This window comes from Hemitrygon akajei, chromosome 16, assembly GCF_048418815.1.
Source record: "Hemitrygon akajei chromosome 16, sHemAka1.3, whole genome shotgun sequence".
NCBI classification, from domain to species: Eukaryota; Metazoa; Chordata; class Chondrichthyes; order Myliobatiformes; family Dasyatidae; genus Hemitrygon; species Hemitrygon akajei.
This window is the reverse complement of record NC_133139.1, coordinates 10,884,689-10,902,705: the sequence shown is the minus strand read 5'-3', so window position 1 is coordinate 10,902,705 and position 18,017 is coordinate 10,884,689. Positions and strand designations below refer to the sequence as shown.

Genomic DNA, 18,017 nt, shown 5'->3' with positions numbered 1-18,017 from the left:
ATGCAGACTATTTTGCTTGTCACCCGATTCGAATCACGCATTGATTACTGACTGGAACGCTAGTCTTTATTCTCAGAGCTGCAAACCAGTTACCGCTTATACATGATTATGCTTGTGCCTGTATATTGATGACTTTCAAAATGATGTCATTTTCCACATTCAGACCAACACAGTGCTTATCGATTACACTGATCCTATCTTTCAAATTCAAACCCGCATAACAGTTAACCCTGGTGACAATCTGATTTATCATGCTCTGAGCAGTACAATTGTAATCTATAACACCCAGGCTCATACTCCCTGCTCAAAGTAGCACACTATCTCACATCTCTGAACTTTTATGGTAATATCTTGTCATACCGCATGCTCATGCCTCTTGACTGGTCATCTGTGTCCTTCAGGCCCTGAAGTGCCACACTAGCAGGTCCAAGAACCAACTACTAACACCAGAAAATCTGCAGATGCTGGAAATCCAAAGCAACACGCACAAAATGCTGGAGGACTTCAACAAGCCAGGCAACGTCGATGCAAAAGAGTACCGTCAATGTTTCAGGCAGCGACCCTTCATTCAGTTTTGGTCCGAAACGTTGACTGCTTACTTTTTTTCCCCATAGATCCTGCCTGACCTGCTGAGTTCCTCCAGCATTTTGTGTGTGTCGCCCAAGAACAAGCTAATTCCTTCAACCACCCTGCACAAACCCTGATCACTACCGAGCAACACTGTGACCACTTTGCAATACAATGAACTTATTTTTTTCGCTTATAATTGTGTTTTCCTGTATTTTGTGTCGTTTTCTTTTTACTGTCAAGCCCCCAGTGCTGCTGTGTCCATTCCAGCAGCATACTTGTGCGTAGGACATTCAGTCCGACTGCTGGACGTTGGAGAACGGTAGATTTATGCAATGAAGAGGAAGGGGAAGGGGAGGCGGAGGGGACAGGTTTCCCCCGTGGCTGGAATGTTACCTGGCAGTGGGCGAGCACCTGATGAACATGCAGGCGATCCTGTTCCCCCGGCTGGTGCGGGTGAGGAAGATGTCGGTACAGTCGAGTTCCCTCTGGCCGTACTGCCACTCGGCGCGCTCGGTGAAGCGCAAGGTCCAGCAGCTGCCCGACTCGTCGGCCACCGCCACATAGGTGGGCTCGGGCGGCAAGAAGGCGAGCTTGGCGGCGATCCGGCTTGGGCAGGGCGGGCAGCAGAAGAGGCAGCAGAGCTCGCTGAGGGACAGGCCGTTCATGGCGGAGCCGGCGGCCGAGGGGCCTGCCACCTGCCGATTCCGACGGGAGAAGGGGAAGGGGGCCGGACTCGGGGCGACCGCAGCGGGGCTGTGCTGTGTGTGTGAGCGGCTCCTTTGTCAGGTCACATCCTTTTCCTCCATCTCCCGGCGATGAGCGAACACAGCTGGCCGCCGCCGGACGTGACGCAAGGCCCCGGCGGCGGATGTGATGCGTGTCCGCGCCAGTTTCGGCTCCAGGTATTTGAGTCAAAGGTCGTCCTAATAATGGCTCCCCTTGGGTCGGTCTCATGATTGTTTAATGTCATATCTAGTACAGGAGGACAAAATAATTATTATTCTGAGCCCAATGCAGTACAAAAAACACAATAGGATAAAGATCCCAACAATAAAAAGCACTATATAAATACAAAAAGAATAGCAACACATACAAAATGCTGGAGGAACTCAGCAACTATGGAAATTAATAAACAGTCGACGTTTCGGGCCAAGACTCTTCCTCAGAGCTTATATACAGAGATTGATTGTATGTCCGTGACACTGACAGGAAGTGATAAACTAGTGGTGGCTGGGGGGTGTGGAGGGGTGGGTTAGTGGGACGGGGTGTTGATCAGCCTCATTGCTTGGGGAATGTAACTGTTTACGAGTCTGGTGGTCCTGGTGTGGATGCTACATACAGGCATCCCTTTTGTATGGGTTTGTGTGTCAGAGATTTCATCCCTTTGGGTGGGTGTGTCTTAGGGTCACTCACCCAGGTGGGTGTTTTCAGAAAGTCACTCCACTTGGGTGGTGTGCAAAAAAAAAGCACTCACCTTGTTGGATGTGTAATAGACCATCAGACCATAAGGTATAGGAGCAGTTGGCCCATCGAGTCTACCATTTCAACATAGCTGATCCAATTTTCCTCTCAGCCCCAGTCTCCTGCCTTCTCCCTGTATCATTTCATGCCTTGACCAATCAAGAATCTATCAACCTCTGCCTTAAATATACTTAAAGTCATAGGGTCACTTAACTCCGGGTGGGTGTATCACAGAGTCCTGAAGTTGCTCCCGTCGTCCAGGTGCCTGATAGAGTCACCCCTTTGGGCAGGTATGTGATGGAGTTGTAGAGCATTTCACTCTGGGTGTGTCAGGGAGTCCATCTTCTTGGGTGGGTGTGACATTGGGTCACTCACCCTGAGTTGGTGCATAAAGATCATAGAATCACTCCCCTTGGGTGGGTTACTCGGGTGATTGAAGTGAGTTTTGCATCCAAACCCCCAATGGCTGGGAGAGTAATTCTGTGAAACACCCACCCAAGATGAGTAAGTCAGGTAGGGTTTCATCGCTCGACTCCAGGTCTCATTACAACCTCGGACCTGCATTTGCATTTTTCATATATCAAATTCCTTTGAGAGAGTCATGACTCTTTATCATAGAAATATTCCAGATGGAATTTCTGGATATAATAACAGAAATTTGAATATGAAATGGGCAAGATTCAATCAAGCATGACATTACTGAATAGAGATGCAGGCTCCAGGACTATTGACCTGCCTCTGTTCCTTTTCTTATCATTTTAAGTTCTGAATTTCTTCATCTACAATGCTATGCTTTATCAGATATGTTGCAGAGATCATTTGATTTATTTATTTATTTTACTTCATTATTTATTTAGAGGTACTGTGCAGAACAGGCCCTTCTAACTCAACAAGCCCCCGCCAGGCAAACCCAACCTATTTACTCACTTACATACGGCCTGGTATGACTCTAGTGTTCAGGGCAGCAATGAAGGTCCTCCATGCCTCTCTGTCCTGGGCCAATCTCCCTATTGTGTTGCAGATATGGTTCAGGGTCCTCATTTCTACCTCTACAGTACAACACCAAGTTGTCTTTGGTCTCACGTGTTTCCTCTGCCCTTCAGGTGTCCAATGAAGTGGTTTCTTGATGATGAAGTTGGCCTCTCTTCTCACTGCGTGCCCAATTGCTCTCCACCATTAGCCTAATCACAGGACAGGTTCTTTCAGGTTGTGTAACACCCTGGGAAAGGTTTCGCTGCTAATGTAAAGGTTTCTCTGTAGCAGCAGTGTTTGGCTAGAGATAACGGGGGTTTGCAATGTGCACCATCCAATGAAGGGAGTGCTCTTTACTCGCTGTGTGCCTGACGCCGAGGCAATCTGGGTCTTCTGTTCGGTGGAAGATGAAGAGAGAAGATGCCAGAAGGGAGAGGTCATAGACACCAGAAAGGAGTGGACTTGGAGTGGGGCTGGGAGTCGACGAAGCCCGGGGAAGTGGATGGAGTACGAGCGGAACCAAAACTGTGAGCTCCAACTTGTGCACATTAGACTATTTCATTAAAATGGGCCCTTTTCTTTTTGTTTTACTTTACTAACCCTCTGGTCAAATTAAGAATTATAAAGCTAAATCGTTTAGTTGCATATGGTGTACTGTCTGTTATCTTGAGGTGCTGATCTGTAACAGGGGAACACATCACACAGCATCCACACAAACAGGAGGTTTTGCACCTCAATCTCAGATGTTTGGTGGGGCAGAGACTGTCTTCCCTAGACTTACGCAGCTGACAGAACCTGAGGGTTATAATTATTATAGGCGGGGGTGGTAATGGGCAATGTTCTCTCTAAGGTGTGCACAGGGGGGTTTGTGTGTGCGGGGGTCAATGTTCTCTCTAAGGTGTGCACGGGGGGAGGGTTTGTGTGTGCGGGGATCAATGTTCTCTCTAAGGTGAGCACGGGGGTGGGGGGGGGGTTTGTGTGTGCGGGGATCAATGTTCCCTCTAAGGTGTGCACATGTGTGCACGCACATATCTTTTGCTACTCGCGTAGAAAAGAATTTAAACTGTGCACAAAAGGTTGTCACCCTCTTGCTCGCTGGCATGTTAAATATATTTCAAGATCGTATACAATCACATTTCTTTTTCTGGTTTCCATTGAGGACGGTGCTGACAACGTGGAGTTTGTGATGATTTGTCTGCAGATCTTAGAATGGGCTTATTTATACTGTTATTATTGAAGAGATTATTGATTCACGATGTCGAATTCCAAAGAAGCAAAGGGGGTGAAGGGCAAAAGAACTGCTAGTTCATTTAAAGCAGCATGGCTTAAAGAAACAGTAGAAACTGCTACACTGAAAGCTCATGAGGTCATAAACGTGCAGCTACGAGAAATATTTATGTACAATGCAGAAACTGGTGTTACCTGGGTGTATTGTCGCAATGCAAAAGTTGCTGGAGAATTTGCAAATGGGAAGAAATGGAGTGATATTTGGAAATTTGACTTTTTAAGGTGTCATTTAATAAGCAAATCACATATGGCTGGTGTGCAAAAGCTCCGGTGATAAAATTCTTCACTACCTGCGACAGTCCTGCTGCATTTGTATTGTGAGAGTGCAGATAAACAAGAGGGAAAGCGATCAAAGTCAAAGGAGATCAAAGTCTTATTGACGGTGTTATGATAACTGTTAGAAACATAGAAACATAAAAAATAGGTGTAGGAGTAGGCCATTCGGCCCTTTGAGCCTGCACCGCCATTCAGTATGATCATGGCTGATCATCCAACTCAGAACCCTGTACCTGCTTTCTCTCCATACCCCCTGATCCCTTTAGCCACAAGGGCCATATCTAACTTCCTCTTAAATATAACCAGCCTCAACTGTTTCCTGTGGCAGAGAATTCCACAGATTCACCACTCTCTGTGTGAAGAAGTTTTTCCTCATCTTGGTCCTAAAAGGCTTCCCCTTTATCCTTAAACTGTGACCCCTTGTTCTGGACTTCCCCAACATCGGAAACAATCTTCCTGCATCTAGCCTGTCCAATCCCTTTAGAATTTTATACGTTTCAATAAGATCCCCCCTCAATCTTCTAAATTCCAGTGAGTATAAGCCTAGTCGATCCAGTCTTTCTTCATATGAAAGTCCTGACATCCCAGGAATCAATCTGGTGAACCTTCTCTGTACTCCCTCTATGGCAAGAATGTCTTTCCTCAGATTAGGGGACAAAAACTGCACACAATATTCTAGGGGCGGTCTCACCAAGGCCTTGTACAACTGCAGTAGAACCTCCCTGCTCCTGTACTCAAATCCTTTTGCTATGAATGTCAACATACCGTTTGCCTTTTTCCACTGCCTGCTGTACCTGCATGCCCACCTTCAATGACTGATGTACAATGACACCCAGGTCTCATTGCACCTCCCCTTTTCCTAATCGGCCACCATTCAGATAATAATCTGTTTTCCTGTTCTTGCAACCAAAGTGGATAACCTCACATTTATCCACATTAAATTGCATCTGCTATGAATTTGCCCACTCACCTAATCTATCCAAGTCACATCTATCCTCTTAGCATCCTCCTCACAGCTAACACCGCCAATTAAAATTACTATCTCTATATATAAAATTCAGCGCACACATGTTCTTGTCAATGGGCAAAAAATTGCACAGCACAAATTAGAGGGAACATTGGTATTGGGGATAAGCTCCCACTACCTATTAAATGCTCCGAATTGTGGGAACCTCAAATAGTCTCTAACAACCAAGTCCAGCTCCTGGCCTTCACGTGTGGCTTTGCCACTAAGCCCGGCAGGACTGTTTCTACTGACGGGAGAAGGGGCAAAGCTGGATTCCTAGCTTTAAACCATTTGCTTCGGCCAGATGCAGCTCATCAGCTGTGGTTGGCAGCTCATCTAGGAGAAGGAAAACTCTGATCTCAAACCTCTGCTGCTTTGTGGCTGTACCCACTCACGGGGAAGGCTTCAGGAGTAAACCCCGAGGGGTGGTGTCCCTGAGCCAGTCCTATGTTGAGTTCAATGCTGACTGGCACCAAACTGTATCGGCCTCCGCCGTTCCTTTGGGTTCACCAGCTGCGAGGAAAGAGGGAACCTGCTGCAGCTCGCTCTCCATATGGCACTGCCCTGCCTTGTGTATCTGGACAGCCAGGACGCAACATCCGTGGTCGACTCCGACCAATGAAGGCCGAACAAACACAGGTCAATTTACAGTGACTAATTAACTTACTAACCAATCCATCTTTGGTGTGTTGCTGGAAGCCAGAACTCAGGGAGGAGACCCACGCACTCACAGGGAGAACATACAAACTTGTTACAGACGGCACTGGAATTCAACTCCAATCTGCAGAGCGGCCCAGCTGGAAAGGAACCGTGCTAAATGCCAAGCTTCCATGGTGCTCTTTCAGCAGCGTAGCAATAGTGTTTCCTCCTTCATTGAACTGGAATTCATTTGCCATCAACAGTAAAGAAGCCAATTAAACTCCTCACTGGGATCTATTTAACAGGCTGGATTTTTAAGCTGCTATTGGTAAATGCGTGGCCATAAGAACATAAGAAACAGAAGCAGGAGTAGGCTGTCTGTCCTGCTGAACCTGCTTTGCCAATCAATAAGATCATGGCTGATCTTGTCATAGACTCAATTGCCTTTTCCCCTTAACTCTTAATCCCCAACTGAGCAAAAATCTATCCAACCTTGTCTTAAATACATTTACTGAGGTAGCCTCCACTGCTTCATTGGCAGAGAATTCCACAGATTCTCCACTCTTTGGAAAAAGCAGTTCATCCTCATCTCCGTCCTAAATCTACTCCCCCAAAACTTGAGACTATGTCCTTTAGTTCTAGTTACACCTACCAGTGGAAACTGCCTCTACCTTATCTATCCCTTTCATAATTTTATAAGTTTCTATAAGATCTCCTCTTATTCTTCTGAATTCCAGCGAGTACAGTCCCAGGCGACTCAATCTCTCCTCATAGTCTAACCCCCTCACCTCTGGAATCAACCTGGTGAACCTCCTCTGTACCACCTCCAAAGCCAGTATCTCCTTCCTGACTCCTCCACGAGGAGTCTGAACTTACAAGCTACGGTATGTATCAAGGCTCCATTGTGTAATAAGGAGGGAAATAGCTTAGGTTAAAATTAAAGTCAGATTCCTACCTACAGTCAGTTTCATATCTGGGTTACAGAAGGACAAGAGGTACTCTTCACAGATTTTGAAGGGTTCATAAAAATGCAAATCAATATCAGTGCAATTTAAACGTAGTCTCCTCCAAAGCTGCCAGGAAGTACAATGAGAACCAGAGTGGTGTTTAGTTTTATCTTGTTTCCAGATGTGTTTAGGTATTAGAATCAGGGGGCATTATCTCCTGTTTGTTGCAGAATTAGAAACAGGGTTCTCTTGGTCAGTTGCACTGCTCACATTGGGTTTGGATGGGAGACTTGTTTCCAACATACAAGTAATGTCCAGGAGTTACAACATCTCTCCAGGCCTCACGTGATGCGACGGTACTGCTGTTCACTCAGCCTAGCTCTCCGTCAAGCTTCCAGCTTAAATGCAAAATCTCAGCCTGTAAGCAGTTTGTACGTTCTCCCCGTGACCGCGTGGGTTTCCTTCCACAGTCCAAAGACACACAGGTTTGTAGGTTAATTGGTCATTGTAAATTGTCCTGTGATTAGGCTCGGGTTAAGTCGGGGATACTGGTCGGCGTGGCTTGAGAGTCAGAAGGGTGATGTGTCTTCAGAATCAGAGGCAAGAGTCATGATGAAGGATCTCTGCCTGAAATGTTGACTGTTCACTATAGATGCTGCCTTTTCCCTCGGGATCAATAAAGTATGTCTGTCTGTCTGTCTGTCTTGCCTGTTGAGTTCCTCCAGTGTTTTGTGTGTGTTGTGTAAATTCAGAATCAGGTTTAGTATCACTGACATATATCGTGAAATGTGTTGTTTTGCAGCAGCAGGACAGTGCGATACATAAGATATACCATAAATTATAATTATATATATTTACAAATATTTTTAAAATATAAAGTATATGAAAATAAATAAACAAATAATTAAGGATAATGTTCTCTGAGTTGCATTAAAATTGTAATTTTAATGAAATTTACAGTTCAAACAAGCATAGGATATTTATCAGTAAAATATGTACCCATCAAATTTTCATTGAGTAAAGAACACTTCAAGTTTAATATCTTCAGACTGTTGAGTCAAGTCAAGGGCCTCTTCAGCCTGAGTTGACCATGGATATCGCGTTCTAGCTGTCTAGATACGCAAGCCTGGGCAGTACGATATGGAGAGCGAGCTTGGCCTGAAACGTTGACTGTACTCTTTTCCATAGATGCTGCCTGGCCTGCTGAGTTCCTCCAGCATTTAGTGTGTGTTGCCCATGTAGCAAGCTCCCCCTCTTCACACATCTGATAAACCCAAAGGAACAGCGGAGACCGATACAGTTCGGCACCAACAACATTGTAAGAGCTGCCAATCAGCATTGAACTCAATGTAGGACTGTTTTAGGGACTCCAGCTTCAGATTTTTCGCTCGGGGTTTACCTCTGAAGTCTTCCCCATCATAGGGTATTGCTGCAAGGCAGCAGAGGTTTGAGATCAGAGTTTTCCTTCTAGATGAGTTGCCAACCATGGTTGACAAGCCCCATCTGCCCAAAGCGACTGGTTTTAAGGCACCAGTAACCCACCTTTGCCCCTTCTGCTGTCAGTAAAAATGGTTCCGTCAGGCTTAGTAGCTAAGCCACACATGAAGGCCAGAAGCTGGACATTTTCCATAGATGCTACCTGGCCTGCTGAGTCCCTCCAGCATTTTGTCTGTGTTGCTTGGATTTCCAGCATCTACAGATTTTCTCTTGTTCTTAGTTGTCAGAGGCTACTTGAGGTGTACACCATTGGGAGCATTTAATAGGTAGTGGAGCTTGTCCCCATTACCACCCACGGCTATAACAACCGTAAGGATCTTTTGACTGTACATGCAGTATATACAATTAAATGAAACAACATTCCTTTGGACCATGGTCCACCTAGAAAACATATATCACACAGACCACATTAAACAAAATATTACCACAAATAAATTAATAAAATACAATGCAAAATGCATACGAAGTGCACTGTACCGGTAAACATTTAATAGCTCGCTCTCCTAGTGACGAGAACTCAGTGGTGGCAGGGTATTCATTAGGCTCAAAAGTCAATTGAAGTACCGTAGATTCCACACTACAGAGCGCACCTGATTAAAAGCCGCAGGCTCTAATTTTAGAAAGAAAATCAATTTTGTACTTGTACAAGCCGCACCGGATTTTAAGCTGCAGGTGTCCCACGTTGTAATATGAGATATTTACACAGAAAGATATTACACGTGAGGATTTTTTAACTTTTAATTAAATCCGTATGGTAACATAAACAAATACATATAGCAAATGCTTTTTTTCGAACCGTGCCTGTAACACGACTACTTTTAAATATACATACGTATCGGTAACACACAAATTACGTTGCGTATACTTTTTTACTGAACAGTGCACGAACAACATTCCAACATCTCCTAACGACTGGTAAAAAAATATATATATACTGCAGCCTACCAGGAAAAGTTATTGATCACCTTCTTCATCTTCCTCCTGCGCACTAAAACCATCAAAGTCCTCTTCTTCAGTGTCCGAATTGAACAACCTCAGGATCTCGTCACTCACTTCAGTCTCTTCGTTGTCGCTCTCACTTGAGCGCACGCGATCCTCTTCATCATGCAGCAGTCCAGCCTTTCGAAACCCGTTGGTGATGGTGGATGTTGTGACACGGCTCCACGCATTTAGGATCCACTGGCAGACTTGAGTTAAAGATGCTCTTCGCATGTGGCCTGTTTTGGTAAAGGATTTCTCGCCGCTCGTCATCCAAGTCTCCCACTCAACGCGCAGCGCCACTTTAAATGCCCGGTTCACGCTGATGTCCAGTGGCTGCAAATACTTCGTGGTGCCCCCAGGAATCACAGCTGGAATTGAGTTTGTACTCTTGATGGCAGCTTTCACTGAATCTGTTATATGAGCCCTCATGCTGTCCATAACGAGCAACGCTTTTTTTCCTGTGAAAAATCCCCCCGGTCGCTTGGCGTAGCACTCTCTCATTGTCAAAGGAAAAATTCCCAAAAGAAATCATGGTGAAAGTCAATAAGAAAGGTTGGATGACGGAGAGTCTAATGAAGGATTGGCTGAGAGCTTTTGTTGTCTTTTTGCATTGACTCAGTTCTTCACGCTGGCGTCTCCACCGTCTCACCATCGATTCATTTATGCCAAGATTACGTGCAGCAGCTCGATTTCCTTCTTCAACCGCCAGATTGATCGCCTTTAACTTAAAAGCTGCATCATATGCTTTTCTTCGAGTGTTTTCCATGTTGATGAGGGTGAGTACAAATGACTGATTTACAATAATTTAATTGTGAAAGTGAGCTTGATTTATCGTACAATTTCATTGGACCTCTGTGAACTACTCATCAATTTTATTGGTCTACTGTTACGAGGCAAAATGTTTTTGGCGGCATGAAAAAAAACCATGCATTAGCCGCACCGTAGTAAAGGCCGCAGTGTTCAAAGCTGTTCAAAGCGTGGGAAAAAAGTAGCGGCTTATAATCCGGTATCTACGGTACATTAATTTGAATATTCAAATGATCAGATTTGTAATAAATTACAAATACCTTGAGCCAATGATAACCTTTATCTTCATGACAGTGAATTCACAATTCATACATGGACAATCTCAAAGGCAAAGTTGATCCAAAGTTCAAAGTCAAATTTATTATCAGAGTACGTACATGTCATTACATACAACCCTGAGATTCTTTTTCCAGTGGGCATACTCAGCAAATCTATCGAACAGTAACTGTAAACAGGATCAATGAACAATAAACTGTGCAAATGCAAATATAAATAAATAGCCATAAATAACGAGAACCTGAAATTACAAGATAAAGAGTCCTTAAAGTGAGACTGTTGGTTGTGGGGACACCAGAAATAGAATGAGTGTAGTTATCCCTTTTTGTTCAGGAGTTGATGATTGAGGGGTAGTAACTGTTCTTGAACCTGGAGATGCAAGTCCTGGGGCTCTTGTACCTTCTACTTGATGGCAGCAGTGAGAAAAGGGCATGGCCTGAGTGGTGAGGATCTTTGGTGAAAATGACCCATTAAATCATAGTAGAATGGTTGTTGAAATAGGAGTTTGGATTTTAGAAAATCTTTTTTTTTTGGAGTGGGGTCTGTGCTTGAAATGTAGTTTAGTTCACTCATTCCTTACCTCCACTTTCCTGCGGACGAATAGTATCCGGGGTGTATGGGGAGTCCGGGGAGGGGTAGCAGCCCTGGTGAAGGGGCTCATCGTGTTCTTTCTGGGACAGATCACTCACCTCTGGTCCCCACCAGACACTCAGCCTCTCTCCTGTGGCTCCAAGTATCTGCTTGCATATGGCAGCCACACCCCGGCACACAGCTTTGACAGGCGAACTAAAGCAGGTCAGGGCAGCCAGTGGACCTCATATTCCGGTGAGAGAGGGATATGCCAGTCCTAGAGAAATTGGCTCCGGCAAACTGGGAGAATGAGATCAATGACTAGGAAGGTGGCTCTGCAATGTTTTGTGGAGAGCGAAGGGTGTGACAAGGAGCAGAAAATATCAGGGTCATCCATGCAACCAGGAAAGACCCATTGTGACGACTAATTGCATCACTGGAGCCCGATTTCTGAGGTTCGGAGAGTAGAAATGCCCCAGTTCAATGGCTTTTTCACTCCAAAAACTCTCCCACACAGGTTTCCTGTCTTCATCGGCGATGACTGACAACCAGCATCACATTAATTTTCATTCTTGCTTACAGTGGGTGATTTTTGGGTTTAGGTCATTTACATTTATCAACGGCTTTGGCCACCAGTCTTCTGTATTGTGGATTTAACTTGGAACAATGCATTCCCAAAAAGCTGTAAATGCCAGTCCACAGACGATGCTGGCGTCCGTGGGATAGATGTGAACCTGGTCTGAAGTTTGCATGTAGCTTCAAAAGAAAGCATGGTCTATACTTTGTAAATATGGAATTGTCCTTCGTGTTTAGCAAATAAATATCAGGCCCCACATTGGGCCAGCAGACCTTTCCACTGAAAGCGTCTCGGTATGATGCCTGCTGTACTTCGTTTTGTCAAATAAAGAAGCTGCTTTTTATCTACCAGTAACTCTCTCTGGTGATTTCATTCACGCAACAACAGTGGGAATGAGACATCGTGGAGAAAACTAACAATTTAACGGATACGGCGCGACAGTGTGTGCATTATATGGACGAATGTGATCTTCTACTGTTGAGTTCAATAGGATTTAGTCAATAACTTGTATGGTCAATAACCTGTGAGACAGGGGATTAACATATCAAAGCCCTGTCCTGGGCAAGCACAGAGCGTACCTGAGTCTTTTCTTACTTAGGAGTTTGAGGAGGTTCGCCTTCTCACTGAACACTTGAACAAACATTTATGGATGTGCCATTGAAAGTGTCCTGACTGGTTGCATCATGGTCAAAGTCACAGCACGCTTACTGCCAAAGTATGCATGCAGTATACAACCGCGAGATTCATCTTTCCCACAGACAGCCACAAAACAACAAAATACCATCGAACCCGTATATAAAAAAATCAAAACCCCCCCACACGCAAAGAACAAGCCACACAAACGGCAAAAAAATGAGTGAAAAACACAGAATACTAAATACCAAATCACAAAGACAGAGAAAATGACCAGGCCTATTCAGTTCAGCTCACTGCAGTGCCGCGTTCCTCACTATTTGCGCTAGTCCGGCCCGATCAAAGTCGAGCACGGCAATTCAAATGTGCAGGAATGCAAGGAACTGCAAAGAGTAGTGGACACTGCCCATTGTATCACGGGTACATCCCTTCCCGCCATTGAGCACATCTACGTGAAACATTGCTGCAAGACAGCAGCATCCATCATCAAAGATCCCCACCACCCAGGCCATGCTCTTTTCTTGCTGCTGCCAACTCGCACCTCCAAGTTCAGGAACAGTTGCTACTCCTCAACCAACAGGCTCTTGAACAGAAGGGATAACTACACTCATTTAAGGACTCTCTTATCTTGTTATCTCATGCTCATTATTTATTACTATTTATTTATATCTGCATTTGCACTGTTTGTCATCCATTAATCCTGTTTACAGTTACTGTTCTATATATTTGTAAAGTATGCCCACAAGTAAAAGAATCTCAGGGTTGTATGTGGAGACATATATGTATTCTAATAATCATTTTTTACTTTGACTTTCTCTTTAATATCCACAGGAGGTGCTGCTCCAAGAAGGCACCATCCATCATCAAGGATCCTTACCATCTTGGGCACTGCCATCTTCTCACAGCTACCGTCGGGCAGCAGGTACAAAAACCTGAAGTCCCACAGCACCAGGTTCAAGAATATTTATTTCCCTTCAACAATTCAGTTCTTGAACCAACTGATGCAACTCAAATCACTAGAGTTTAACAACACTGTGACCACTTTCTTTGATCTGATCGTGTTTTTCTTGTGTTTAGTTTATGTTTTTTGTGTGAATGCTCATTACGTGATGCTCTGTGCCTGTGATTTTGCTGTATGAATGTGATTCATTGCACCTGTATGTAGATGTTTGTAGATGACAATAAACTCAACTTGACTTCAACTTTGAAAGAAGTGAGCAGAAGCATGAGAAGCTTCGATAAAAATGGTGACCACCAAACTGCAACATGAGTTTTCAAGCAGGTAGTTTCAGAGTGTCACTGACGGGTTAATTTCTTTAAAAAGGTGAAGGCCAAGGCCCAAAGGGCAAGACATCACCATCATGGGCATTGACCTCCCCAGCATCGTGAATACCTTCAAAATGAGGTGGCATCCATCATTAAGGACCCCCATCACCCAGGACATGCCCTCTTCTCATTGCTACCATCATGGTGGAGATACAGGGGATTAAAGACACACACATCACAGGTTCTTCCCTCTGCCATCTGATTTCTGAATGGACAATTAACCCCTCGCTATTTCTTCTTTTTTTTTGCTCTCTTTGCACTACCTAATTTAATTTTTAATATATATTTGTTATTGTAATTGGTCATCATCATGTGCCATGTCGTATGGCATGGGTGATCATGGTCTTTGGCCATGATTGTTCAAGGCAAATTCTACAAAAGTTGGTTGGCATTGTAGTTTATTGTCTTTCTTTTGTTTTGTATTGCAATGTACTGCTGCCGATAAAACAACAAATTTCACCACAAGTGCCAATGATATTAAACCTCATTCGGATTTTGAAAGTGGTAAAGAAGCAAAGTAAACAGAGGGCCAAGTACATTGGTTGGGATAAGGCATTATATTAGGTGATTCATGGCTATGTTTTGTGTCCCAGCAATGGTTGACAGAAAGTAGGCAACCATGCAATTAATTTAGATTTCAAAAGAACAGGGTGTAAAGTTGAAAAGGGGGTGCAAGTTAGTAATGTACAGCAAGGGGAGGAATGGAGGGGTGGTCTTGCTCTTACGCCTGTTGTTCTCTTGCTTGCTGTGTTCTACCAAGCATTGCGGGCGTGCCGTGTTGATGCCAGAATGTGAAGCGATGTGCTAATGGAGGTGAGAAGTTGGTGACCGTGTCTTTCCATTAGACAGACGAGCAGAATTGTGTCATTCAGCCTGTTGAATCGCTGCACCATTCGACCATGGCTGATTTATTATCCCTCTCCCGCCTTCTCTCCCACCAACCTTTGATGAACTTGATGAAGAAGGCAGAGTTTGTCATCAAAAAGTCGGTTAAAATTGGTACCTGTACCCGGCTGGAAGCCTGAGAAAAGTGAGAGTGTGAGTGTGTGTGAGAGAGTAAGAGAAAGAGAGAATGAGTGAGAGAGAGAATGAGAGTGAGAGAGAGAGAATGTGTGAGTGTGAGAGTGTGAGAATGAATGTGTGTGACAGAGTGAGAGAGTGTGAGAGAGAGAGCGAGAGAGATTATATATATACTATATATTTTTTTTAATTAAAAAAAAAATTATTTAGGCCAGAGCAGGATTGAGAGGCCAGTTGGCCAACTCCTGTTTCTTATGTTCTTACAACAGAATTCAGGAATTATCTCCTATCTTTGGTCAGCTGCCTGATGGTAGACAATGGTTTCCAATGCTGTGTGGGTGTATCTGAGTGCTTTATTGCTCTGAACAGTAAGGTAAGTGAAGTTCTATTGTCACATTTGCCCACACATATTGCTGCTTAACTCTTACACTGCTTGGTGAGAGAAATGTTTTAGCTGTGTGGAAAATTCCACATCTATTACCAGGATAACCATTTCCAAAGTTACAATATAAAAAAATTGAAGGGCAGTCTGCTGAAATGCAAAGCAATTTTTCATGGCAATAGGACAACGTTAAGAGTACATTTTTCTATTGTTGACATTGAATCATCATACCATAGCCAATGATCAACCTGTGTGCCCGGGAAACCAGCCAGAGAGGGAAGATCAGAGGTGATGACTTGCTGGTTTGCGAAGCAGCTGGAGATAAAAGGTTCACTGTCCTTGAATTGGAGCTGCAACGTGAAACAGCGTGCGGGACGGGGGACACATTAAGCCAAGTGAGCCAGGAATTATTATTGTTGGATTTGATGCTTTGGAATACTCTGGAGATAACATCTGCAACAGAACGACTGCAACAGACAGTGGTAGTAATGTTCTAAGTTTGGGATTTTAATTGCCATTTAGAACTAGAAATGATACACTGGACTGGTAGCTATACAAGGCTAAAATACAGCACAGGATATGAGATTTATAATTTGAAATCTACAACAGTCATTTGGTTATTGATATTGAGAGATATACTGTGACCACTCATTGCAAAATTTTTTCAAAAACCAAATTTGACTATATATATGTTTGTACAATTTTAATATTTGAATGTTAATAGAACAATTTAATATTAAAATAGTAATTTTGGGTTTCTTTAAGGAAAAGCAATGTGAAATATAGCTTATAAGTAATGTATTAGCCACTTCTGTTGAATACAGTTCACCTTCATGAAAGAATGTTTGGTTAGATATCTTTTTGCTGATAAAAATGCAGTGTAAGAGATCTATGAGTGCTGAATAGCTGTTAACGGATTTACAGTTGTGTAACAAAATGTTTAGCAGCAGCCTACAGCCATGCTTTTAAAAAATAAATTAATTCAAAATTGATCTAGAAACAGCTGATTTCCTTATTTTTCTCATGTTCCATTCTGCCAGCAACATTCTGTTAATAGCTGCAGCTGAAGCTGAATATTATCTTGTGACAAACACTGCAATTAACTACCCAATTATAATATGCAAACATGGTATTGGTACTAAATATATTATACATACATACATATACACACACAGTTAAAATGGCAAGTTGGCAAATGACAACATGAATGGATTGAATAACAGAATTTTACTGTACCGGACAGGCAGATTGCTTCAATCAATCCACCTGCATTTACGCTACACAAAAATATCTTTCCATCCCATTTCTTCCTACTCCATTTGCATAAAGGCACACATTGAACCCATGAATACTACCTCACTACTTTTTTTTAAAATTCCCAAACAAGAGAAAATATGAAGATGCTGAAAGTCAAAGTAATACACACAAAAATGCTGGAGGGAAGGTTCAAAGGTTAATTTATCATCAAAGCAACCAAACCCTGAAATTCTTACCGGAGATATTTCAGGATATAATGAGCACAGTGGTTAGAGGGGAACAGGTGGATGTTATTTCCATGGATTTCCATGACACATTCGATAAGGTGCAGCATAAAACACTTATGGATAAGATAAGGATGCATAGAGTTGGGGGTGATGTATTAGCATGGACAGAACATTGGTTAACTTATAGAAAGCAGAGAGTTGGGATACAAAGCAACATGTACAAAAGCTGGAGGAACTCAGCAGGTCAGGCAGCATCCATGGAAACGAGCAGTCAATGTTTTGGGCCGAGACCCTTCATCAGGACTGAAGAGGGAGGGGGCACCTATAAAGAAGGTGGAGGGAGGGTGGGAAGGAGAAGGCTGGTAGGTGCTAGGTGAAAAACCAGTAAGAGGAAAGATCAAGGGGTGGGGGAGGGGATAGGCAGGAAAGGTGAAGGAGGAATGTAAGGGGAAAGCACTATGGGTAGAGGAAGGAGGAGGAATCGTGAGAGGGGTGATAGGCAGCTGGAGGAGGAGGCAGAATGAAACTGGGATGGGGGAAGGGAGGGGAGTTGGGATACATGGGTGTGACTCTGGTTGGCAATCAGTGGTGAGCGTTGTACAGCACTGGTCAAACCTGGGCCAGCAACTGTTTACGATATACATTAACTATCTGGAAGAGGGGACCAACTGTAGTGTATCTGAGTTTGCTGATGACACTAAATTGACTGGAAAAACAAATTGTGCAGAAGATATGGAGAGTCTGCAGAGAAATATAGATGGGTTAAGTGAGTGGGCAAGGGTCTAGTATATGGAATACAATGTTGGTAAATGTGAAGTCATCCACTTTGGAAGGAAAAATGCAAGAGCAGATTATTATTTAATGGTTAAAAAAATGCAGCATGCTGCTGTGCAGAGGGATTTGGGAGTGCTTGTGCATGAATCACAAAAGGTTGGTTTGAAGGTGCAGCAGATATCAAGAAGGCAAATGGAATGTTGGCCTTCATTGCTAGAGGGATTGAATTTAAGAGCAGGGAGGTTATGCTGCAACTGTACAGGATACTGATGAGGCTGCACCTGGAGTACTGTGTGCATTTCTGGTCTCCTTACTTGAAGAATGATATACTGACTTTGGAAGTGGTGCAGAGGAAGTTCACCAGGTTGATTCCAGAGATGAGGGGGTTAGACTGTGAGGAGAGATTGAGCCAGCTAGGACTGTACTTGCTGGAATTCAGAAGAATGAAAAGAGATCTTATAGAAACATATACAAACCCCATTTCCAGAAAAGTTGGGATATTTTCCAAAATGCAATAAAAACAAAAATCTGT

At 43.6% G+C, this 18,017-nt stretch overlaps 1 protein-coding gene across 1 annotated transcript in view; it reads right to left on the bottom strand.

Annotated features, from left to right (window-relative positions):
* Positions 1–1,438, bottom strand: part of LOC140739750 (alpha/beta hydrolase domain-containing protein 17B-like) — a 79,776-nt gene extending 78,338 nt beyond the window's left edge. The window contains exon 1 of the mRNA XM_073068229.1: positions 964–1,438. Within this exon, the coding sequence (XP_072924330.1) occupies positions 964–1,235 (272 nt within the window). The 5' untranslated portion in view covers positions 1,236–1,438. The remainder of the gene's footprint in view (positions 1–963) is intronic.
* Between the last annotated feature and the right edge of the window lie 16,579 nt (positions 1,439–18,017).